Source organism: Barbus barbus (assembly GCF_936440315.1).
Source record: "Barbus barbus genome assembly, chromosome: 13".
Lineage (NCBI taxonomy): Eukaryota > Metazoa > Chordata > Actinopteri > Cypriniformes > Cyprinidae > Barbus > Barbus barbus.
Genome location: NC_136741.1, coordinates 8,792,664 through 8,819,710, shown reverse-complemented (window position 1 = coordinate 8,819,710; position 27,047 = coordinate 8,792,664). Strand labels below are relative to the sequence as shown.

Genomic DNA, 27,047 nt, shown 5'->3' with positions numbered 1-27,047 from the left:
ATGTTCCTTCAGAAATCATTCTAATATGCTGATTTGGTGCTAAAGAAACATTTCGTACTGTTATCATAGTTGAAAACAATGAAAAGGTTTTTCATTTATAATTTGTTTGTGGAAACTGTGATACACTACCATTGTACAGTTTGGGTTAAGTAAGAAAAAAAAAATTAATACTGATATTTAGCAAGGATGCATTAAATTGATAAAAATGGATGGTATTGATCATAAATTGATAATAACTGAGCACCAAATCAGCAAATTAGACTGATTTCTGAAGGATCATGTCATTCTACCTGACCCACATTGATTCATTGATGCATTTTTGCAAAATTAACATAATAAAGAAATTTAAATATTAATAAATTATTTAAAGTAAATATAAGTAATTTTTTTTTAGAAGTTGAATTCAAAATCTTAGCTCAAAAAAAAAAGTGCACAATGTGTCCAATTACACAAAATTGTTTGTGTAAAATTGTGTTTTTCTCATACTTTTTAGTCTCCAAACAGGCACTTTCTTGTCTTGTTTTGAAGGTTGCTGTCTCTTTCTCACTTTCTTGTTTTTAGTTTCATTCCCTCAATCAATTTCTTCCATTCCACTCAATTCATTGTCACTCTTTTTTTTTTTTTTTTTTTCTCGGTAGACCTTGATTTAGTCTGCTTTTGAATAGAGAAATTGATGCACAAGGCCTAATTGTGGAATGTCTTGGAACATGAATACCACAGCTGACAGCCAATGTCAGATAAGCATTAGAGAAGTTCTGCCTGTTCTCTAGAAAGCCCTTGAATAGCATTGCCCTGCTTCATTGCCAGAAAGAACGAAAGCAATGCTGCTGGAAGCCACACTGTGTCTCTGAATGTTTTTGTTTATTTATGGGAGTCTTATAGGACCTTTTATTAGAAAAGTTTTGAAAACTGGACATTGAAACGTATGTATTACACTTACAGCAGTAGCTTTTGTAGTGAACTCGAAGTATTGTACATTTATTAATTCAAAACTCCTAAATTTCTTAATTGAAAGGTTTATTTGATTACACTCACTTTTTTTTTTTTTTGCTAACAAATGAAGCAAATGTTTGGGAAGTGAGTATAGATAAAATGGTTACTGTCGCTAGATGTTAGTGAATTGTTTTTTGCTGCCTTCTAGTGGTGATTGAATGATTTGCATGTAAAAAAACATTGGTGAGAGATTCTTTAATTATTCAGGTCAATGAATAAGGAATTACTTAGTTTACTAGGGATTTATCAGAGGTAAAATCCAATAAACTTGTACATTAGCCTCCCGTCCATTAAGAGTTTATTATGGTAGCATTTGCCTTGCAACACTAGAGGGAGCAGTATCTTATAATATTATCTTGGCCATTACAATTTTTGCAGACTGATTCATTTATTGAAGTTCTTTTTTTAAATAATAATAGTAGTAGTAGTAGTAATAATAATTTTCAAATCAACAGAAAAACAAACAATAACTGAATACCTATGGTTTTGTGTAAAATGTCTAATGACAGAAATGCCTTATTTAATGATGGTTTTAACACCTGCACTGAAAAAATGGTGTAGGATACACTTTTAAAATGGCCATTCAGAACTTTACTAGAATTACTAGAACTTTCACTAGAATTACAATCAAGACAAGTAACATTGACCTGAATGTGAAAATGTAATGTAGAAAAATTGAAGTAGTATTTTTTGTTTGTTTGTTTGTTTGTTTCATTTATGAGCTAAAAAAAAAAGAAGAAAAAAGAAATTACAGTGTAGCTCAAAAATCTCTAAATAGAATAATGTTTACGGAAATTATTAATGACATCGTTCAATACATTAAGTCCAGAGTCAATTATATAATGGAGGTATATTTCTCAGACTCAAGATAAGGTATTTTTCATAAAAGTCAGGGCAAGATTATTATACAAATTAAGCTTTTTTTTTATGTATAAATTTCTATCATTTATTAAAATATTTATTGGTCAAAACTATGATTTGACAGTTTTGTATGTTTTGCCATTATTTTACGGTTTATTTTTAATTTTCAACATTTCACATGTCAACATGTGTTCTTCCTTTAAAACGTGACTGGTCTTTTGATTGACTGCTGTTTTTGCCATTCTAGATTCCCATGATGCAGTGCTGCGTTTCAATGCTGCACCCTGCAAGGGCTATGAAAAGGATGTGGGCAGCAAGACAACCATTCGAATCATGAACTCTCAGGTTAGAGTTATTTGCATTAATGCACCCAGACACAAACCTTCTCTCTGTGACTCATTCCCTGTCTCCCTGTGTACAAGGAATAAATCGAGATGTTTTCTTCTCTTTTATCAGATTCTAGCAAACCCCAAATACAACTTCAGCAGCAGTTTGCTCTATAAGAACATCACCTTGGTAGCCTGGGATCCTGCTCCTTATAACATTGACTTGCATAAGGTAACCCATCATAGACAATCTGTCAGAAGAGTCGTACCATTCAGCCCTGTTAAACTTAGCTTGTGCAATTTTCTTGGTAGGGGGGGCTTAATCTAAGACCTGTCTGTTCAACCTAATATTTTCTTGTTTCCTCGCTGTGTTTGCCTACAGTGGTACCAGCAACCCGATTACGACCTGTTTACTCCATACAAAAATCACAGGAAGAATTTCCCTGAGCAGCCCTTTTATATCCTGCATCCTTCATTTATCTGGAAACTCTGGGATATTGTGCAAAGCAACTCAAAGGAGAACATTCAACCCAACCCTCCTTCCTCAGGATTTATAGGTTAGTCTCATCATCAATAACACAAGCACATATAGACACAATCTGTCCACTTTTTGATTCTTGCGCTCAGGAAAATTGTTGTGCCACATGTTGTGACAGTAATTTCTGAGAGATTTGCCATGCTGTGCAGCTGACGCACATATTCGACCCTAATTTAAGCCATATCAAATGTTTCTCTGGCTACTTTTCCGCTGTATTTACTGACTTAAAAAGGATAATCATGTCTGTTTGTATTCACTGATCCTCTTGAATTGATTTTTGGCTGAAGAGTGTAGGGTGTGTGTATGTGTGTGCATGTGTGTGTTTGTGTGGTCCTGGTAAACCCTATGGGGACAAAATTTAAATAACCCAAAATCCCTGTCCTTGTGGGGACATTTTTTGGTCCAAATGAGGAAACAAGCTCATAAATCATGCAGAATAAAAAAAATTGAAAATCTAAAAATGCACAAAGTTTGCTGAAAGGGGTAGGTTTAGGTATAGAGTTGGTTTAGGGCAATAGAATATACAGTTTGTACAGTATAAAAACCATTACGCCTGTGGAATCTCCCCATAAAAAATGGAAACCCAACATGTGTGGTGTGTGTGTGCATGCAAATGCTTAAATGTGTTACTAGGTAATATCAATTTGAATTCTTCGGGGGCATGAAGGCATTATTTAAATCAGGCAATCAGGGAGGCACTTCAAAAGCAAACTCTCATAATATTTATAGAGGATACTTACCTTGCTGCCTTTGGCAGCATAGAGCCAATGCATTTGCATGCAAACACAAACATACACACTCTTTCGTGTTGTCTCCCTTGCCTTGTGAGTTCATTGCTGAATTTTAATGACTGAATGAAGGTTTGGCTTAAAACTCAAGATCTAAAAGAGTCAATGATCAAAGGTTGAGGACTTTTATTTTCTTGTATGACATATAATCACAAGGCCTGCGTGAATCAGAGTTGTGAATACAAGTTGGTGATTCTCAAACAGACAATAAACATTCCTAAACATATCAAACATCATATGCACTATCAAAGACGCAATCCAATATCTGCTACTACAACAAACTCCAATGTGGAAATGTTAATCTTTTTTTGTCATTCATTGTTTTGAGTGAGTGATTGTGGAGTGTACCTTTAACACACCATTCTGGCTTTGATGTAAAGGAATTGTTCAACCACATTGTCATCATTTATTCCACCCTTATGTTGTTCCAAAACCATGACTTGCTTTCTTCTTTGGATAATAAAATGAGATGGGGTGCTTCACAAAAGACTGCTGCAGTGATGACATATTTTTGTGGAACAACATTTATTAATTTATCATTATTCAATTTTTTGGTTGCCTCAACATAAACCCAGTAGGATCTGTCCATTTGCTTTTAGATTATTGCAGACAATAAGCTCAACAAACGTTATAAACAAGCTACATCACGCATGACTGATTTCAACATCACCACCATTAAGCTTTGAACAACCCCTTCAGTCTTCATGTAGTAAAACAAAATATGTTTACAAGAGTGTGAACATGATGAGGCTGTTGAAAGCAGGCTAGATGAGTTTAAGTAGAGGAGTTTAACTCTTTGGCATGATGAGGTTTAATGTCCCTGACAAACTCTATAGGCCCATTTAGTCACTTCATAGCAACCGCCTTTTCCAAAACAAGTGAAAGCTTTAAAAATATCACAAAGGGGTATTATTAATGTATCGTCCTAGATAGAAAGCCTTCTATGCGAGACTTCTCCTCAGCATTAAATGCTAGAATGACACATTCAGTAAATCTCATTAAAGTTTTCACCCCCTGAGGTCAACAACACAAAAATGTTATTTAAAAAATAATTTAGGAAAAAATGCTTTATAATAAAAAATCATTATATATATATATTATGAAATCATTATATGATGTTATGGTTGATGGGAGGACAAGCATATAACCTATTTGATGCATCCTTTGAAACTTGCTGCGTGACAGATATAAAATGAAAGCTGCCTTCCAGTGTTTTTCACCAAAACTTGGAAATGATCAGTGTTTTTTTTTTTTTTTTTTTGCTTACCACATGCACTTTTTTTTGCTTAGAGTGCCATTGTACTGAATTCACCCAACTGAATAGGACACTTAAATTAGTTCAATTATTAAGAGTTTGGAATGACATGAGGGTCAAATTGACAGAACTTTCATTTTTGGATAAACTCTTCCTTTATCATGTGTGACCAAGTTTGGAAATGCTGTCTTAGATCACTGGGCTCATTTGAAGCAATGATGTGACTAATGATCCAAATGTCACCATGCTTGGTCTCCAGCAGATAATGCTGAGATTAGGAGCAGGGTAGACAAAGAATACAATGCAGTCATGTGTTGGGGATTTTACCAGTTTTCCAGCTTCCTTTAAATTCATAGATTTATTCAACCTCTTATTCAGACCTGACCTTAAATGGGTTGGGAACATATAGACAGCATGAGGGTAAGCACATTCAGAAGTAATGCACCAGCACATGATCTAAACATTCATTTTAACAAGTCACCAGTGGCTTTTTGCACTTTTCTCACTCTTTGTAACATTTACTGAAAATGGCATGTGTTAGGTCAGACAACATAGAGATCATAGACTATAGAGATCACTTTGCTACAGTTCTGATTTTCAGCTTTTGATTTGTAGGCACTCAACAACACTACACCGATGATTTCTTTCTTGGCATCATTTGGGACAGTATGTAGGTTTAGAATGTGGTTGGAATATCAAAGTGTGATTTTGTGTGGATTGGTAAAGCCCGAGACAGGGGTGCTGCACTCGTTTTGAAGACCAATGGATGGAGGTGCGTTGCCAGCCACTGTGTTGCTATAAGCCCTTCGGTTGAGCTGGATGCCAGTAGTTCTTGAAGGCATAGAGGAGGGTCCATGCTCTAGAGAGCTGTGTTTGCAATGAAACAGGATGAGGAAACACCTGTAAAACTGCACAAAACACTATAAATTAGCACTCGTATTTTCTGAGACACAAAAGATGCAGAGCTATTTCAATTTTGTACATTTGTGTGAAATATCGCCTAGTTTATTTTGAATTGCAGCACCTCAGTGTATTTTGTATTATTCTTTTGGAGTTATTATTTTTCATTTTTATGGCCAATTGAAGTCGGAGTAAAAAAAATATTGTAAAAATGTAGTTTAAAAGATTCACCAATGTAATTTTCATATTCATTCTAAGTTTCATATATTCATAATAACACTTTTATTTTGTGGTGTAATCATTAAGTAAAAAGTAAAAAACACTTTACGTACAATAAATATAAGTGTTATTATTTTCAAAAAGGCTTTTAAAGAGGTCATCGGATGCAAAATTCACTTTTACATGTTGTTTGATCTGAAATGTGTCTTGGCAGTGTGTGTACACAACCACCCTATAATGATAAAAATCCAGTGCTTTTTTTAAATCTCGATAAATCCAAACCCCTTACTCATATCAAGCCGATCTCAGATTCTTGGCAAAATGACGTAGTTCTGCACAGGCCCCTCCCACGATAGTTGATTAACAAACCAAAAGTCTTTGGTTTTATCATAGCTCCGCCCTGAGTGAGCTGCCATCAGTCCACCATTGTTTTGACACCGGAGCGGTTGTAGACAAGAACCTAAACCTAAACTCTTCTTCTTCTAAAACTTCCTACAGAAGTGAGTATAAGGTTTTTTTTATGAATCTATGCAAATCGCCTTTCCAAATAATGTGCTAGTTAGCAAGTATCATGATGAATGCGGCTAAAGTTTACAGTCTCTCAGAGAGCAGCTCGGAAGAAAGGGGCGGGGTGAGCATAGCTCATTTGCATTTAAAGGAAAATATTTTTGACAGGGTAAAAAGACTTTTCATTAAGACCCTAATGAATCATATCAAACTGTGGAAAATGGGCATCCGATGACCCCTTTAAATATAGCCTAGTTTAAAATTAGATTATTAATTCATGTATTCATATCTTTGATTATTAATTCAGAAATATTAATTATTCATTAGTTTTTGGAGTCACACCTCATGACTCCTGATTTTAAAACCTAAACTAACCTTCTTGCGTCATAACAGGTTAAATTATCTGAAAGATACTTATTATAGAAGAGACTTATTTGACCAGCAGTCTTGAAGGCCTGCATATGTCTTCTCTGTGATATAATTTCCTGTTTTATTTATTTAGTCATTCATTTATTTTGTGTTGGTTGTAGCAAATATTTATAAGATTAATAAAAAACTTGTTAAAGATTTTTTTTCAAGAATTTAAAAATGAATTTTAAAGGAGAAACATTCAGTCATTGTATTTATGAAGAGCATTTCTTTTTATGTATTTTTGAATAATTAATGTATTGGACAAAAATAGGAGTCATGTCATTGACCCAGCAATTATCACCTGGAATGTTTTGATTGACTTGTTTCTTCATTCAGATGTTAGGTCACTTGTCAAGAAGCGAGGTGCAGAAATAGCTGTTTACATTCAAACCTATGTGTGTGTCATGTGATCATTTCTTCACAGCTTCTGTAGTCCACACAAAAGTCCCTGTGGCATGCCCTGAACTACAGTGAAGAACATGAGATGCACACCCAGCTGCTTCTCAAATGATAGCTGCTGGGTTGATGTTAGTCAATACACTTAGATCACTTTGTTGCCTTGACAACCTATAGATGTGGACACTGAACAAACAAACTGTCTTGTGATTGGCTATCCCAAGGGGTGCATGCCTTGTTATTCATCTCATGAGACTCAATGTCTGACTGGCTTTGTCTCGGCCCATCCAGGCCCCTGATTGGCCTTCACATTGGCGTGTGACTATACTGCTGAGTATTTGATGCGTGTGTCCCCTGCATGTGTGCGTGTATGCATTGAGACGACTGTGTCTGATCTTGGCAGGGTGCTGTCAGGCAGCGTGTGTTGCCAGCCTGGGGGCAGATGACAGAGTCTTGATGTAAAACAAAAATACAACAATTCAGAGAGGTGGCCAACAATAGACCACAGTACACACAGCTGACAGAATGTGTGCTGTGTACTAATGTCTTATCAGATTCAGACAAGATCTTTGAGGAGTTTGTTTCATTTACTCACCATCATGCCATTACAGATCTGTATGACTTGCTTTCTTCTGTGAATGTACTGGTTCATTTTTTATTTTTATTTTTTTTCCCACTGAATTACAATGAATGGCTTTTCAAACGTGTATGTTATGTATGTATACACTACCAGATAAAAGTTTGCCATTATTCATATTTTTATTTCTATTATGCCTACCAAGGCTGCATTTATTTGATTAAAAATACAGTTAAAATGAAAATATTGTGAAGTATTATTACAATTTAAAATAACATTTTCTGTTTAAATTAATTTTAAAATGCAATTTATTCCTGTGAAGGCAAAGCTGAATTTTCAGCAGTCATTAGTTAAGTCTTCAGTGTCACATTAGCAGTCTAATTTACAGATTTGGTGCTCAGTTATTATTAGTTGTCATTGTTGCCCTAGGTTTAACAATGGTTCTTTTTATTATCAATTTTGAAAATAGTTTTGCTTCTTAATATTAATAAATGTAATACATTTTCCCTGGATTCTTTGAAATAGAAAAGTTCAAAAGAACAGCATTTATTTGAAATAGAGATCTTTTGTAACGTTATAAATGTATTTACTGTTACTTTTGATCAATTTAATGTGTCCATGCTGAATAAAAGTATTATCCTCTTACCCAAAACCTTTAAATGGTAGTGTATGGTGGTTTCCACAAAAATATTAAACATTCATGTTTCAACCATGAAATGTTTCCTAAGCAACACATATTAGAATGATTTATAAGGATCATGTGAGACTGAAGACTGGAGTAGTGGCTGCTGAAAATTCAGTTTTGCCCGTACAGGAGTAAATTACATTTTAAACTATATTCAAATAGAAAACGTTTTTTAAAAAATTGCATTAATATTTCCTATTCTTATGGTTTTTACTTTATTTTTGATCAAATAAATACAGCTTGGTAAGTCTTTTTTTCAAAAACAATATCATAATTATTCCAAACTTTTGAATGGTAGTGTACAGTACAATAAATTGTGTGAGGAACAAACTGAAATGTAAGTTGTTATTCGCTGATAATCTTCTGAAGAGATGGTAGCAATTCAAGTTTTTTTAATCAAGTGTTTCCTCCCTTGATGAATTCATGAATGAATCATTCAGACTGGGAATTGAAAATTCATTGAAAAGATACAACTCAAAAGAATGATTCATTCACAAATTGGGCTACTTCTTCATAACCTCTTATAAAATCTATGGCAGACACAAAAAAGTTTTATACATTTTTCAATAATGACTTTGTAATGACACTTGTAATGGAGGTTGGTCTCATGTGGGCTGCTCAGTACAGTCATTATCAATTAATATATCAACTATATCTATGTGTGTATTTGACAGGTATAGTCATGATGATGAACTTTTGTGAGGAGGTCCATGTGTACGAGTACATTCCTTCTCTGAGACAAAGTAATCTGTGCCATTACCATGAGAAGTATTACGACGCGGCCTGCACATTTGGGGCATACCACCCTCTGCTTTACGAGAAACTGCTTATCAAGCGAATGAGCACAGCTTCTGTGGAGGATGTCAAGAAAAAGGGAAAGGTCACACTGCCAGGATTCAGTAAGATCAACTGTCTGCTGTGATTTACAGACTCAAACGTACAGTAGCGTAAAAAAAACATGTACGGGTCTTCAAGACTGTGTGAACCCTTCACAGACTCTTATCGTCTAATAGGAGTTTTACCCATAGTTCTTGTAAAAAAAAAAACACATTTCAAAATCTGATCATTTTAAGATGGTCCTTATGCTGAAAGACGTTACAGCTAACACTCACAACGGAGTCAGAAATGTCCTAATGACCTTAAAATGACCTAAATTCAGAGATTACAGATGCTGTACATACAAAACATATGTGATGCTGGACAAAAGGAGAGTTTCAAAGTAAACTCGGAAGAGCTACTTGAAATTAACAAACAACGGGTTGTAAATGTAAAGATCCACTTACACCATTTCCTGAGAGTAATCAAATTCTAGTTTGTGTTCTAAGTATAATAGAAAAAAAGGTAGGAAGAGAGGATTGAATAACAAGTTTTACATTTCCAAAATGTTGGAATTTTTTAATTACTGTCATTTAAAGCTGCTCACATTTTGTATATTAATTTTTTTTTTAAATGTGGTAAGCTACAGTATGAAATAAGTTGAGATGGAAAGAGATTTCTATTTTCTGTCTATCTGTGCCGTTGTGGTAATTTTGTGGTAATACCATAGAGCCAAGATCATTCGATTGTAACTGTAGAGAAATGATCAGTGTAATTTTTAAAGGTGTTTTATAAATTGTTTATGTCACAATATGAATGTGAACTACTACTGACAAACCTCTGATAGGAAACAGTATCTCTTATAACTTAGAAAAGTTTAACACTGACCTTTGGGCATATTTCTATTAACCTTTTTATATTTTTTGTGTTTTAGTAAAAATTTAGTAAATGTATTTAAAAAACTTGCATTATATTTTCACACAAAATTGTGTCTCAAGCTGTACCAATACTTAACTGCTGTTATTGTTTAAATAACTTACATTTTAAATGGAGTTTATTATTTATCTTTTCTTACAATCAGTTTTGTACTTCTACCTTCTATAGGCTGGTAATTTGTTTCATCATAGTGGATGTTGGGTTAAGGCAATGAAATCAAACGTATTTGTGGGAGAAATGTTAACTTTTATGCACCCATGGTTGCTCAGTGTACTGTATATGATAAGAACTCAAATCCCATGATTTAGTGCTCATTAAAAAGTTTGAAAAGTCTAACCTGTTTGTTCATAAGGATGTAAATCACAGGGTTGATGACTGTGCTGCTTTTTGCAAGAAGGGACGGCACCACGCTCGCAATGGGGGTGATGATCCCGGGATGTCCAAACGTGGCCATCATTGCAACAACCCCATAAGGCATCCAGCACAAAAGGTAGCACACCACTGTAGTGATGACCATAAATAAAATGTGGTACTCTCTCCGCCGTGCTGCTGTCTTCCTGATACGCCCTACCTGAGGAAAAACATGTACAATAATTTGTATTTTTTGTTTGCACTAGCAGATGATTCAGAACTGGTCTTCAGTATACACAAATCCGTCATGAAAGAACATACCATCTGGTTTAGAGGAACCACTGACTCATCAGGTTCAGGATTATAATTTATTGATATTTATAATTATGTCCTGAAATCACAGCAAATTTGCATATGTGTGAAGTGCACTGAAGCAGATAAACTGCATTCCAAATATTATTTCACTGCTTTTAACAAATTTCATATGGTGTCTTCTTTATTATATATTATGTATGTAGAATCTAAAAACAGAATTTGAGTATGTACATTTTCAGAAACTGCTATTTTTCATGAGGCCACATCATCCTTTTTTGTGGCCTATTTCGAACAAGTGCATAATAGCGCTGACTTATTTCATTTTTCCGCATAGTAGAGAGTGTGGATTCCAGATATCACCAGCTTAAACATCATTTGTGGCGGTTTAAACTTTATCTGAGATATTGACCTAGTTTGAGCTCGAGTCAGAGAGTCATTGTTTAGTTCCAGAGAGGATTGGAAACTGCACTGGTTTTGAGTTGTGAAGTCTGACGTGTTTAAACTCCTTTCCCTGTTGTGTTGAAATTGTACACACATAAGTGTAACATTTACTTTGCATTGAGATGTTGTGACTGAATATACCTGTTTGACAGCACAGAGGAGCCGGCTGTAACAGTACACCATGACCAGCACAGGGATTCCCAAACAGAAAATGAACAGACAGATGATATAGGAATGTGACTGCGGGGTGTTGGCCGTCCATGTAACTGAACAGCTGGTTCCTGCCCCTTCCAGTCCATAGCTACTCCAGCCCAGCAAGGGGGGAACTGTCCAGAACAGTGAGTAGAGCCAGGAGCCCCCGACAGCCAACAAGGGTTTGCTGTAGTCTGGGGCCCTCTTGTTGTAAACGGTTAAAGTGTTGTAACGATCATACGAAAGGATTGCCAGAGAGATCAACGACACAATCCCTGTTTAAAAAAATGAAAAGAGAAATTAGTGTATGTTCATGCTTGCTGTTAAACTACAGAGTCACTTTTTATAATCAACAACATTGTCACAATTGTTATGTAAATGAACAGAAAAAAATGCAAATGAACCAGGGAGATTTCCTGAAGCTCCATGAGTAAGTTATGTGTTTATAAACTTCAGGGTAAAGCTACCCAGAGAAATACATGAGAAAATGTATAATACCATGTTTGATTTTTTAATGTTTGCTTTTGTACTGTTACTATTGGTCTTAAATTTAGCTCTTTGGTCTTTTTAACATTGTCAACAGATTTTGCATATACAAAGCCAGCTACACTAAATGGGAGGTTATTCGAGCAAAGGAAATATTATTTAGCACATCTTTTTCATTGTGTTGAAAAAGTACTGTGATAGTACAAAATACTGTGATATATGATTATATGCAAGCAATAACAATTATTATTATAATAACATTTATTCATTCAGATATTTTCTAACATTTCAATGCCAAAGACCCCCAAATACAATGACACCCTAATGGGGGACTAAAATATAAAGGCAGCTATTCATTTTAATTCAGTGTTCCCAAAAAATGTTTTTAAGTTTTAGAGAAAATATTCAAAAGTTAAAATAAAATAATAGTAATCCCCTACAAATTACAGTGATGAGGAGAAACATCCTAAAAAGATACAACAATTGACTAGATTTCAAAGTTTTACAGTGCAAGAAAGGAAAGATGAACGTTTATTAGTAATATTTTTTATAAACATTTATGCCCTTTTTTCCTTAATGCTTGTCTTTATTGCTAAAACTAGAAAGTCCAATGAAACTGTGATTTTGATATAATAAATGCTACATTCATTCATTCCTGGACCCTAAAGTGAAAACTCAATCCACATCAATTAACTCTTGACCTTTGAAAGGATAATAAATGTTAGTAAACCAGCACCAATCTGACAATACAGGTGATTTAGTTTAAATGTCTGTTAGTCTAAATTTATTTCCATACATTCATTGCCTGACAAAAACATAAATTGCCAATTTGAGAGAATAATTATAGGGAATAAAAATACAATCTGCCTTACTATTCACATTGGTTCCCAAGGGAAGCATTTCATGTCAAAGCAATGTTATGATTTTCAAAACAAAAATTATAAATGACTCCCAGGTACAGCTATTTCAAGAAACACAGTATGAAGTGGGAGACCTACCACAACCACTTTTTTTGCTATTAAATATTAATGAAAATGCCTTTAACCCTTGTGCATCAATAAAAAAAGTTACACTTATGTCCATAGTGGACAAAAATGTCCATGTAAAAAAAACGGTTATAAAAATTAGAAGCTTGGGAGCAGAGACTTAAGTGTGGTCTCATTTTAAAGAAGACCCATGGCAGATTATTGTCGAAGTAAAAAGTTATACAGGTTTAAGTTTATGAAAATGATTTATGAACAATATTTTATATGTTATTTTATGAATATAAAGAATTTACTAAATTTATGCAGTTGGCATTAACACAGGCACACTTATAACAAAAAACTAAACTGAAATGGACAAAAATGTCCATAAGGTCACACAAGGGTTAAGCAAGACTCATTCTCTGATGTTGTTCAAAGGGCAAATGTGGGAATTTTAAGACTGGTTGATGAAACATCCATTTCAAACATTTGTATGCAAATAAGTTCATTCATATCACTCCAAAACAGATTTGTCTCCAAAGTTCAGATATGAAAATTCATTATGGACATTAATTCAACAGATATTCACCAAAATATGAAAGGCACATATACTGTTCCTTTGGTTTCTCCCCTTAAAGGGATAGTTAACCCAAAAATGAAAATTCTGTCATTAATTAATCACCCTCATGTTGTTCACATTCATCTGCGGAACACAAATTAAGATATTTTTTATGGAATCTGAGAGCTCTCTGACCCTCCCATAGACAGCAATGATCCTTAAATGATCAAGGTCCAGAAAAATAGCAAGGAGATTGGTAAAATAATCTATGTGAAATCAGGGGTTCAACCATAATTTTCCGAAGCTACAATACTTTTTGCGCAAAAAAAGTACACAACGTAGAAAACGTATTGGCATTGCGCAGCTGACACAGAACAGGATATGCTGTTTACGTTCAGTGGAGACTTTTAATAAAAAAAATGTCTGTCTATGCAGTAGAACATTTTTAAAAAGTTTTGCAGTGGTGAAAAAGGTAAGAAAACTTGAACACTCATAATGCACTGGACTCAATTAGAATATGGGTGAGCAGGGACACAGAAGTACGGTATGTAGTTTTCACAAAAGCCCCAAAATCTGTCAAAAGACTCCCAAACGACACATTTTGCGATTTTGCTGAAAAATGAATAGGCCTATTTTGGTGCAGGTAACATGGTAAAGTAATACACATTGTTAATTTACTTACAACATACCTTTTAAATACTTACAGTATTCTTGACACTTACTGTAGGGAAGTAGTATTCCAGGTAATGAATTTCTACGTAATTTTTTTGTGTTGTTTTTTATTACAGTTCAATAAACAAGGTATCTATTTTTACTCTGTCAATAAAAATAGTTTCAAACCACGTCAAAGCAGAATCAACCATTGTGTGTCTCCAGACAACACAGTTGTTTTTAATTCATGAATTAATTAAGTGTTTCTTGAGGAGGTTAGTGAATGATTCAGTGACAACTTACTGTATGTGGAACATCTAAACTTTGAAAAGCAGAATGATACAAACAGTGAAAAGTCCTAGTCCTACTGAACCAACACTTTTGGAGTACTGCTCAGCCAATCAGATTAGGAAGGAACTTTAAGTTGTATATAACGATTATGTTACAAATGTTCGTAAACTCCAGGGGAAAGCCTCCCAGAGAAATACATGAGAAAATTTATAATTAACGTGTTTATTTTCTTAATGTTTATATTCTTACTACTATTATTGGCCTTTCTTTAGCCCTTTGGGATTTTCAACATACTTACAGCATACACAAAGCCAGCTACAAGGGGATAGCATCAGATTCAACAGATACACTTTGGTGTGTGTATGGAACAGCTACTTCAGCATTTGCATATCAGTTGTGGGGGTTATAAAGAAGCTGTTGAAGCACTGCAAAATAAGTGGGATTGGATAACATTGTACAGAGGACCTCATCTGACCACCAATATGTCCCCTTAAAAAAAGGTACTTAATAGTAAATAAAGGCTTATCCTGTCTACCTGTTCATTAAATTTTAAATAATATTTCCTTCACAAGGAACAAGATTTAGTCAACTAAAATGTCTTCTTGATTAGGTCATGCTCATTACAGCTAGCAGCACCTAGGGGGCTTTTTTATTTTCAGACTAAAAAATCTTGATGTTAGTCTGATTTAGATAACTGCTAAAAACCACATGCATATTTCTGAAACAATGGGAAATATAAAATATATCTAGCTACAATGCGCTAACATCTTGATTTACTATCCAATTAGTTTTGGTTTTGCCTTGGAGAGCAACGTCGATCTGAAATCTTATAAAATAATTTTACAGCGATCCGTGACTCTGGTTTTACATAACTGAGATGAAGATGAAATAATTTTCTCATTGCTCCAAGCATGTGTTTGGTGTAGACCCCCTCAACCAGATTTATTTTTTCATTAACAGTTTTTCAGATTAATTTAACTTGGAGAAACATCTAACATGAGACATACAAAGCACTGGAGGGCTTCTGCTGTAGGCCATCCACTTAAAGTTTTGACATGTTGCATTTAAAAATGCTCTTCTGCACATCAGTGTGTGGCTATTTGAGTTATTGTTACTTTCCTGTCAGCTTGAACCTGTCAGAATTCTCTTCTTATCTCTCGTTACAGTTTTTCTCGATTGCTAAAACACTATAACCAGGCTTTTGAACTAAAATTTCAAAACCATAACACCATTTTTTAAAAAGCACACCCATTTCCTTAAACTATAAACACTATTCCCCTGCTTTGACACATAAGTCAGATTTGGTGAACTGCTACTGCAAAACTCTACACACAAATCCCTACATTTCTCAGTGCTTACACCATGTGGTCATTTAGAAAGCATAGCATTCAATATTGTTCACTCAAGTCTGCAGTTTGAGCTCAATTAGCACACAATTACCCAAGTGGAAACACTAGGAGTCGAAATTTATCACACACCAATCTGAACCTTCGATGGATAGATAAAAGGGCCAAAGTCAACTTACAGTTTTTCTCAGTGGCTTTGGTGCATTTCTCAGATCAAAAAGGAAATTCTCAAAGCTACTTGTTCAACCTCTACATCATCTAGTCACTTGCGCACGTCATAAAGTTTCATCATAAGTTTCACATTCTTTTGAACAAGTTGCGATTGCTTTGGTACATTCATGCAACTGATTATGTACATTTGTCTGGGGTTTCCTACATCAACAGTTGCTATTGCCATGTTGCTCAAAATGTATTTTATTGTTCCCTGTGCAATAGTCTTACTCTCAAAACCTTAAGTCATACGTTCATTATATAAGTCATTATGGTAAATGGAAAATGGTTGACCTAGTTGTCATAAACTGTCAAGCATATTTTCTACACATTTCTATTAGACTTTTATAAATTTGCCATGAATTGTTGAAGTGAATCTTGACTTTCACTAATGAAGAGAATATAGATCAACCAATGACAAACCAGTTCTCTGAAATAGCTCAAAGGTACATCTCATCAACCTTCAGTTGGAAAGCATATAGACATATTGAGCAACATGATATTATCAACTGAAAATGTAGGAAACCGCAGACAAATGTACATAATCAGTTGCATGAATGTACCAAAGCAATCACAATTTGTTCAAAAGAATGAGAAACTGCTTTTATGATGTGCACAAGTGACTAGATGATGTGGAGGTTGAACAAGAAGTTTTGAAAAATTAATTTCTGATCTGACCAAAACGACTGAGAAAAACTGTAAAAGTGTAACTGTGAATCATATCTATTCTTTTTCAATCAATATCACACATACAGTAATGTGTAAATTTGTACTTTTGAAATGGATATATGGCATACATAAGTGCAGCCTCCAGCAATTCAGTACAGTAACTGTCATCCAAACTGTTGCCATTGTTTACAGCAGGTAAGACTAACCGAGTGCAGTGCTAAAGATTTTGAGTAAGTTACAGGCTTTTACAGGAAATCCATTGTGTGTTGCTGTTTGTACGAATAGCTTTGAGAAATGCACATACTTCTTTGCAAATATTACAGTAAGGATGATTCGAGAAATACACCAAAGCGACTGAGAAAAACTGTATTCAGGTTTGAAACAATGGATCCAGAGAAAGACGAAGGAAGAGGTCAAAGACACCACAGAGGAGGAGGAGAAGGAGTAGGGAGTAGAGAGAGAAATTAAGGAAGAGGAAAAGTAGGAGGTGGAGAGGGAGAGGGAGTACGGAGAGGAAGAGGAGGAGAAGGAGGACGAGGACGACAACATGGAAGAGAAAGGGCAAGAAGACAAACAATCTCTTATATTTGATTTATATATTTTTATGCTCTGTTGTGTTTTTGAGGGTTTGTGTGTCATGTCTGAGAGCAAAGTTTGGGTTTGCAGCAAGATTGAGTTTGAGTGGAGAGCTTCATTTTGACCTGAATATAGGAAGTTTGGGGAATTGAGTTAGTTGTGGATTTATGTTTAGACTTTCGCAAAGAAGAGGCATAATTTCAAGAAATGTGTTTAAGCAATCGAGAAAAACTGTAAGAAGGCATTTTTGCCACAGAGATGCTGTTACCACAGCTTTTGAGTGTGTGTTTTTTTTTTTATCCCATTCTTGAAAACCAGTGGCATGTGATGGATTAACCCTTTGATTGATTGGCTATGAGTGCAGAGATATAGTATCTCTTTCTGCAGGTTACACTGATGCACCACTGGGTTATTAGCATTTTATTTAGCATTAGCATTGTACTTTTATTAGCATAAAAACAATTGATATTAATTGATTATCTTATACACATCTCTATTATCTAAGAACGCTTCCTTTATAATCCCTGTAGTTGGCAATAACTATAGTCCAGCACAAGGTCTGCTCTTTCACCAAAACTTGCATTATAATGACTGAAACAGTCTATACAACATAATGAATCTCATATTTACATAGTGTCTACATTTTGTTGGTTATGGTGAGAGCATTCACAAGAGAATGTGAGCTTGGCCTGAAAAATACTCTGGCATTTAACACTTGCTAGAAATACTCGCTGCCAAAAAAAAAAAATAATTAAAGAAAACTTTTTATGAAACTTATTGTAAGCAATTACCAATGCTTCTTACACTTACAGACATTAGATTTTTTTACTGCTGTATGCGAGTATGTTAGTTTAGAATTAGTGTGTCCCAAATCATAGTCCAAAGAGGGGAAAAAAACAACAAAAACATTGTGCTTGAACATAAAATTTTATTCAGCCGCTCGCACTACAGAAGACTGTATATCCATTGTAAATTTACATAATGAAGACACGGATGAGTTCATTAAAAAGCAAACAACTGGCTGCTCCCTTCACAGGGGACAAAAAATACTGCTATTTGATTGAGTCTCTAAGTGATTAATAAACAGTGTCATCATAACTGGATGCTTTTATATTCATCAACTCCACTGAACAGTGTTCTGCTTGGGTGCTCTTCTGTGTCCTTAACAGCCTCCACATGGAAAGTGTCAGTACCATGGATTAAAAAAATCGGGAAATCGCTAACAGAAATATTATGAATTAAGAAAATAAATACCAGTTGCTGTGCTCATTTATTTCGCAAAGTATTATATTACTGAAATATGATATTTTTTTGTTCAATAGCTTGAGAATGAGTATTGGTCTGAGTTCCTCAATCTTAGTTACCTTTATATTTACTATATTCCCTAAATCTATACTTTTAAGTTATATGAATCACTAGAAATATTTTTTTTTTTTTTATTGTCTGCTATCCTTTATATTTAATCTGCAATGTTTTGTGAACTTTACACATTATAATGATCCAGAAAGTAAAACTGCAGATTTGACGTGTATTATTTCATACATCATTATGCAAAAACACCAGCAGAGCTCTGTGCATAAGAGCTCCCCAACTGTTTGATTTTCAGTGACGTGCTGTTGCTTCGTGCCTCACCATGGCACAAAGCATTGTAGTCTAGCATGAATGAAATGGGGAATAATGAATGGGGAATGTGGAGGTCATGATGTTAACTGTGATGGGATGAATGACTGTTTAAAAAAGGAGTGCTCAAAAGTATGTAGTTCACCATCACAAAAAAAAACTTCATAGCTTATTGCATAGTACAAGTAGTTCAACTGAGATACAACCTAAGCCTGAATGCTTTAATACCTTAAGATGAAGCTATATGATTCGCTGATTAGATACTGGCATTAACACACAGGTTCAGAGGTGTACATAATTAACTGGTCACTTGCCTGTTCGCTGATCTATACTCTTATGGTCATCATGGGTGCATTTGTTTACCTAAATTCATTACTTCAGACTTATGTGCCCTCTAGAAGCTTGCATTCTTCAAGTGAACAACGCATTATTGTGCCATCCCAAAGACACACAAAAACACTTTCACTGACTTTTTCATTAACTGTTCCCATCTGGTGGAATGACCTGCCCAACTCAATCCGAGCAGCCGAATCCTTACCCATCTTCAAGAAACAGCTAAAAACTCATCTGTTACATCTTTACTTGACCCTCTAACTCTAGCACTCTCTATTCTAATTTTATTTTATCTATGGGCAGGCGACTCTTCTTGTAGTGGCTGCGGAGGCCATTTCCAGCCACCTGCCCCCTTGTCGTGGAAGTGGAGGCGGTTGCTGAGGGACCCTGTGAGGGCCTCTGACTCCTTGTCATGCCCAGGAGAAGCCTCAGCTTCTGAGCTAGCCCAGGAGGGCTTCCTGTTCCTGTGGGTTGTCCTGTCCCAGTCCTGTCATGTACTGTTCTGTGTGTCTAGCCCCGGTCCTACCTAATAATATAGTGTCAAAGCCATTTAATTTTCCTAGAGGATGTAGACAAGGCTCTCCTCTTTCTCCTCTGCTTTTTCTTTTAGCCATTGAACCGTTCGCAATTGCAGTCAGAAGACATAGAGATATTGAAGGTATAACAATTTCCGGTTTTGAACATAAAATAGTGCTTTTTGCAGATGATGTTATATTATTTTTAAAGAAGCTAGATACATCTATTCCTGCTCTACTGCATCTTATCGAGGTATTTGGGAAAATTTCAGGATATCGGATAAATAACTCAAAGTCATCTATCATGATGCTGAATGAGAAAGAAAGAAAAAATCCTCAAAGTAATGTTAACATGTTTAAAACATCCAATGTCTTCACATATTTGAGTATCAAAATAACTCCAAAAGTGGAAGACATATATTGTTATAACAAATTATGATTCTGTTTTTGACAATGCAGTAAAGTCAATTGAACGATGGACCGCTTTACCCATCTCTGTAATAGGAAAAACTAAATATTTTAAAAATGAATATATTGAATATATTATATTATGATATATAACTGGATTTTAGAACTGGTTTTTGTGTCTTCAAGTCTTCAAGGTCAGTTTGAAGCAGTAGTTCTGCGTTTTATGAACACAAGTCCTTCTACTTTAAGAGTTTGAGGGTCCCTATCATTCACCCATTATTTTTCTTTGCTGATGAAGTCTTGCCAAGCTTTGTGTTCATGGTCATAATTGTAAAGACTGTTGGTCTTAAAACATAAAAAAAATTGGGCTGTCAAGGTTAAATATACTCCTGCTAAATGGGCTTCCTTTTTGATTTACCCTTTTTGGAAGTCTGACAAGTCACCCATTTCACTCATGGCTTATACTAAACACACAACTTATACTAAACTGATTTTAATGCAGAGAATATAGACAGCGAAAAGATTTAAAAAATCAAAACATTTGTTTTTCAAATTATTTATTTTTTCACTGTAGCCTACACCTGTCAGAGAACCATCAGCCTCGTCAGGTCCCAACACTCAGGCCCCGTCCACACGAAGACGCGTTTCACTGTATACGCATACATTTTTTACCGTATAGGCGTTTCGTCCACACGAATCCGGCGTTTTCGAAGAGTGAAACCGATCTCTGTGGCAGAACTACAGTGCCACATATTGGTCTGGCATGTGTACTACATCGCTTTCAGTCGGTTTCAGTGATTCCGTGTGTATGGAATCACTGAAACTGGATTCAGCCAGATAAGTCCGTCGAACTGTTCCATGCTTACCTGCCATCGCTGCTCTGCGGCTTCCTTTTCCCGTTTCAATAAATATCCTCTCATTAACCTCATTCTCCCCCTTTGGTCTCCTACTGTTGTGTGACAACACAAGTCCCCTCATAATGGATGTTCATATTATTTTCTCCAACCGCTGTATGTATTTTATATAAATATACATGATGTTTTATATACAATTACAATGGGCCCCAAAAGTATTTGGACTCTTAAGTCAAACTGTGTACAAATGGACAAATTATTAGTGCATAGTAGATGTACCTTAAATATATACTGTATATATAGTTTGAAATGTTTTGTTTGAAAAGCTATCTTGTGCTATGTTTCTGAATTCTGTCAAGTGAAGATAACTCTTGCATGTATCCTCTCTGCTAAGTGTGTAGGGAGCAGTATAGGAACCCTGTTAAGCAGAATGCAACCTATGTGACTAAAGCAGCACATGAAATGCATGTTCTAATGATTCGTTAATGTAAAATAAATTTAATAAATCTCACAAAATTGAATGGCATTTATATTTGATCTGTCAGGCTCCAATACTCAATACTGTGCAACAGGATGAGCATGTTATTAGTCTTTTGAGGAACATTAGAAATAATGGAATAAAATATATTTGGGTATTTTAGGATATATTTTTCTCCATGGCCTGTTGTTTCATAAATCTGCTTTATTACACTGAAGCAAAGCATTTGTAGTGTAAATCCATATCTTACATATATGAGCAATATCCCACTCGTAGACGTGTGATATGGCTGTATATCGCACGGCTGTGATTTGGCCGTAGGCACGAGGCCGCAGTTGTACAGTTATACAACAGTTCGACGGCACGAGTGTGTAAATAAATTAGAAACAACAACGAAGTGTCTTTAAAAGCCCTCTTTTGTGCAAGACTACTTCCTTCTGCCACAGATTTAAATCTAAAGTTGACAGTTTAACAGCTGAGCCTAAGTCTCCGTTACTAATTCCAACTTTAGAAACTTTAGTCACTTTAGAAATAGTAACTAAGGAACGTTGGGTTGCTTCAATGAAAACTTATTGTATTACTGTAGTAAAAGCTTGTATTATATAGAGTGAAGTATTATGAGAGAGAGATGGACTGAGCAACTGTGATTACCTGCATCTGTTACAGGATCTACAGACAGTAAAACAAATGTCCACTGAGGAAAGCATTATCTTTGTCATATCGTCAATATCCTTTCATCAGTTAAGCCTGATTTGTGATGACAGCACTGCTCATTTGTTAGCCGCTTCATTGTTGAAAGTAAAAATAACTTGTTCACAAAAGCGTTTATTTTTCAAAGTAAAAGTCTTTATTGCTGCGCTGACTCATAATAGTCTCTTGTCGCCATCTAATGGCGGAATAATGTAATTAAAATCACCATCACGAACACGCACCATGCCTCGGTACTAAATGCTATTATTAAATACTATTATTATTTATAGAATAATCTTATTTACTGTAATAAACAACAACAGCCATCATAAAAGTTGCTAGGCAATTCAGCCAACCGTACAAAGACAGCGCGATACACAGCACTGAATAAACATGATAATTTTGTCATAACTATTTGCTCTGGAACAAATAATAATTTAACGAGACCAAAGACTGGCCGTTAGATTTACCCAAGGCAAATTATATCTTGTGTTTAACCACTATAGAGACATCAGAGCCAGACACTCTCTGTGGGTGTAATGAGCTCTGAACGGCCGCGGAACCCATGGATCTCCGAAAACGTCGAAGCAAATTTTTAAATAGACCTTACCTTATTAAAGTCCAAGCAAGCACATTCTCGCCTAAAAAACTCTTAAAACTGCATTCCGTGACTGTATTATTTTTTTTAATTATAGTGGATTTGGTCGTCCGCCATGACACTCGCTGTGAGAAACTTCGGCAAGCGGAGTGATACAAACGGTGAAGAGGACGAGGAGCTCTGTTGAACTCCAATATCGCATACCTATCCGCCAATCAGATTCGAGAACCAAAAAGAACTTTTGTATAAATAAACATAACATATTTTTCTTAAATATATAAATGCATGTGTGTCTATTTATTTATATATGTAATAAATATGCACAGACACACACATTTATAAGGCTATGTAAACAAAAACTTTTATTTTGGATGCGATTAATCGTGATAATCATTTGACAGCACTAGTTATTATTGCTGGAATTAGTTTCTGTCAGCAGGGACCTTGCCAGAGAAATGTTTGATGTATAAATACGGATTGATATATTTTGAATACGCTACCAGTTATTTTAAGTGTACAAAACAGTCTGTTATACTGCAAATTGATATTTGTTATACTATTTTAGTTTGTTATCACAATCAAAAATACACTGTTTGTAGAACATAGAACATTTTTCCATTTCTTTTTCCATTGGCTATTCACCAATAGTAATGAATCGGAAAGAGTGAATCACAGAAAATAACTTCCTTCTGTACTGAGAAATATGGTGGACTGGACAAAGTTTGACACATTTCTCATTCTTAATGAGAGAAGGATGAAGTAATTACAGTGTTTTGCAAATCAGAATTGATACTCTTAACACATTACAGTTACTAATTGGAGAGATTGATCAGAAATTGAAACCAGGTGGGTGTCAGGATAATACATAATACCATCTATTGAATAGGAGTGACTTTAATTGTCATTTTTATAATTCTGGAGACTATTCTCTCAGCATCAATCATCTGATGATAATTTCTAATTAAAAGATGGATTCACATATTCTCTGAAAGTGCTTTTGTCACGAGGGCCAATCCCGAGCTTCTTCTTGGCCTCAGATCTGAAGTTCCTCAGCCCCGGCTTTACGTGGGAAGAGGTGAGTTATGCAATCAATTCCCTAATGTTCCCAAATCACTCCTCAGGCCTCTCTTCTAACAGGACAGCATGTTCTTTTCTTCAAAGCTGTTTAATCATGTTTATCTGCGCTTAAGAGGATACTCTGCTCATAAGGATTTAGATCCAACATGCTTGAGTGAAGACAAGAAATAAGCTCAATTTGAGATTAACATGGATACACAGTATGCGGCTCTCCAACCTGGTCTCACACACATACAAATGAGCATGCTTTCACAATATAAGAGCGTAGGACAACTGCTAGATTTTCTAATTAATATTCTCAATGAGGATGCAATGCAAGAATTAAACAGTCAACTTTTTTTACACAGTTTGACTATATACTTAATATCCAAGTCATATTTGCTGCTCTATAAAGAAATGCGACCCTAAAACTGTTTTTCATGACCTTCATGACATAGGGCAGGCCTTAAAAATGCAACATGGGGCAAATGTTGTACTTGATATTGATAATGCAAGTTGTGTACACTTCTGAATAGCATGACATGGACAGCATCAGCATCTTTGCATTTAAAAACCTTTTTGCGGTCAACTTGGAAGAAAAAGGGGGACACTGGCATGTGGTATAACCGGTTATGGCACAACACACACACACACACACACACACACAAATATCACAAAGTTGCCTGCACATTTAATTCCATGCAGTCTTGTGTTTCACAACTACACTTCAACAGCTGTTTCCCCAACTTCCCAGGGACTGTGATTAAATTAAACATGCAGTACATTTTTCACCTTACAAGTAAATACTTTATAGAATATGTATTGCACTCCAGGGATGATCTACCTGAAGATAATTCAACATGTATTAGTTACTGCATGATTTAAATGGCCAAATTAATCCATCTGAAACCTCAAAATACTTTTCAGCAATTATAGAATGATTTACAGAGGGTGGTTCAATAGTGACTTTTAATATTTTTTCAAAGTCCAATGAGGTTACATATACAGCTGCAGTAAGTGTGTGGGAGAAAGAGAGTTACCACAACCATATTTTACCAAATTTGTACTCAGACGTCAGCTAAATCTGACAAAACCTCATTTGACAATTTCCTCATTTGTAAATATGTTCAGGTAAATCATTTTATGGTAACACTTTAGTTTAGTGGCCAATGCTCAGTAATAACTAGTTGCTTATTGGCATGCATATTTTATGAGCACTTCTAAAGCACATAGCACATAGTCATGCAATAATAATAATAATAATCTTCCATAAGTCTATTTGGGTCTATTTTGTGTCACTCAAAAAAGAAAAAAAAAAAAGAAATAGGCTAATATCATGAGTGGTCTTGATTCAAAATGTAGCATCAAGTGACTGTCACCATGAATGTGTCACTGAATCAGTCATTCATCCAGTTAGTTCAAAAACTCATAGCTGTCTATGAGTGAGTAATTGAATCATTAATTCAATCAATTCACTCAAACTGTTATAGAAACGCTACTAGTCAAAAGTTTTCGAACATTAAAATTTTTAATATATTTTTTTAAAGAATTCTCTTCTGCTCACCAAGTCTGTATATATTTGATCCAGCAAAAGCAGTAATATTGTGAAATATAATTTTATATTTAAACAACTGATTTATGTTTGAATATATTAGAAATGTAATTTATTTCTGTGTTTAAAGCTACATTTTTTTGCATCATTACTCCAGTCTTCATTATCACATGATCTTCCTGAAACCATTGCTGTTCAAGAACCATTTTATTATTATTATTATCAATATTTAAAACAGTTGAGTATATTTTTTCCAATGGATCCAATAGGCTATCTAAAATAAAAATATTTTGTAACATTATACACTACACTATTCAAAAGCTAAGAGTCAGTATATTTTATTTATATAATTAACTTTTGACATTTTGTTTATTGCATTTTGCGGCAAATAACTTTTTATTATGTGCAGCTTTTCTAGAGCACTGACTGACACATTTTTCAGAATCGTGAGAGAATGGTGATCTCAATGCTAAGTAAAATAATGATAGCTAATAGCTAATCATAAAAAGTGATTCTTAATTTAAACAGAATCATGCGGATCACGTAGCCTACTGTCTGTAACCATTTTTCTCATTAAAAATAGATGGATGGATGGATGGATAGATGGATAGATAGATAGGTTGACAATGACTGTACCTACGCACATCTTGCATTCTTTTTTTCTTTTTTTTTTCTTTTTGTTTTTGTTGTTTTCAAATTCTTACTCACCAAAGCATGAGTTGATGAAGCCGTACCACATGCACCCGTGTTTCCCCACCAGCCACCTGCCGCGGACACTGGCCGCGAAGCTGAGTGTGGTTCCGAACAGACAGACGAGCATGTCACTCACACTGATGTTGAGCAGAAGCATGTTCACTGGAGTCCGCAGGGTCTTGAATTTACAAAACAGAACGAGCACGATGAAATTGTTCAGGATCCCGAATACCAGAATAGACCCCAAAATAACTGCGACCACATTATGTCCCGTCCGTGACAGTTTCTCAGCCGGGGTGTCGCTCCAGTCATCATCTAGCGCCGGTAGCAAGTCCTCATCCGTGCCGTTTGAAGTGTAACTGAAATTAGCTTCTTCAGAAAACATCTTTGCTTAACACAGTTTGGCTGATGTTATTTTTATTGCACGCTCCGAAATTCTTCCGGAGCTTTCCCACACCTGAGCGTGGACCATGCCATTCACGAGAAGTTCCGTGTAGAGTTTCACTTCATGCTTCTAATGTTGAGATCAAATTTTCACAAGTGTCTTCACAGCGCGAGAATAAAGTTGCATGGCTCAGCAGCCCAAATAAAAAGCCTCCCTGTCCATCACAAACAAATCTGTAGGTAAGCTTCATTTGCTGGTCATTTCCAAGGATGCCGCTGTCGCAACGCAAATTCAAGCCTGTCACTAATGTCAATGCTAAACTTAAAGCAAATCAACAGGGAAATGAAACTTCCTGTACATTACATTTGTTAAACTGTACATTACAGCTACACTATATCCAGTCAAAATCTCACCGACAGAAGTCGAACAAAGGAAGTTCATCTTATCTTGACATGATGCTGAGTTAATAAGAGATATGCTCATAAACAGTCACGTAACCAAGAGGCATCCTATCTCAGACAAATTCAGCTTTTCCTGCTGCTGATGCGTTCATCGGCGAGGCTCGCGCATCTCGAGTTTGCCGCCTCTTCAGAGCGCTTGAGAGT

At 35.3% G+C, this 27,047-nt stretch overlaps 2 protein-coding genes across 2 annotated transcripts in view; one reads left to right on the top strand and one right to left on the bottom strand.

Annotated features, from left to right (window-relative positions):
• st6gal2b (ST6 beta-galactosamide alpha-2,6-sialyltranferase 2b) overlaps positions 1–10,745 on the top strand; it is a 19,492-nt gene extending 8,747 nt beyond the window's left edge. Inside the window, exons 3-6 of the mRNA XM_079432819.1 lie at positions 2,102–2,199; positions 2,311–2,412; positions 2,563–2,737; positions 9,131–10,745. Of these exons, the coding sequence (XP_079288945.1) occupies positions 2,102–2,199; positions 2,311–2,412; positions 2,563–2,737; positions 9,131–9,378 (623 nt within the window). The 3' untranslated portion in view covers positions 9,379–10,745. The remainder of the gene's footprint in view (positions 1–2,101; positions 2,200–2,310; positions 2,413–2,562; positions 2,738–9,130) is intronic.
• Positions 4,768–27,047, bottom strand: LOC306879670 (opsin-3-like). Its single transcript, XM_079432820.1, has 4 exons — positions 26,073–27,047; positions 11,457–11,782; positions 10,546–10,779; positions 4,768–5,669 (listed from the first exon to the last, which is right to left on the bottom strand). The coding sequence occupies exons 1-4, from the start codon at positions 26,440–26,442 to the stop codon at positions 5,457–5,459; spliced, it is 1,143 nt and encodes a 380-aa protein (XP_079288946.1). The 5' UTR covers positions 26,443–27,047; the 3' UTR covers positions 4,768–5,456.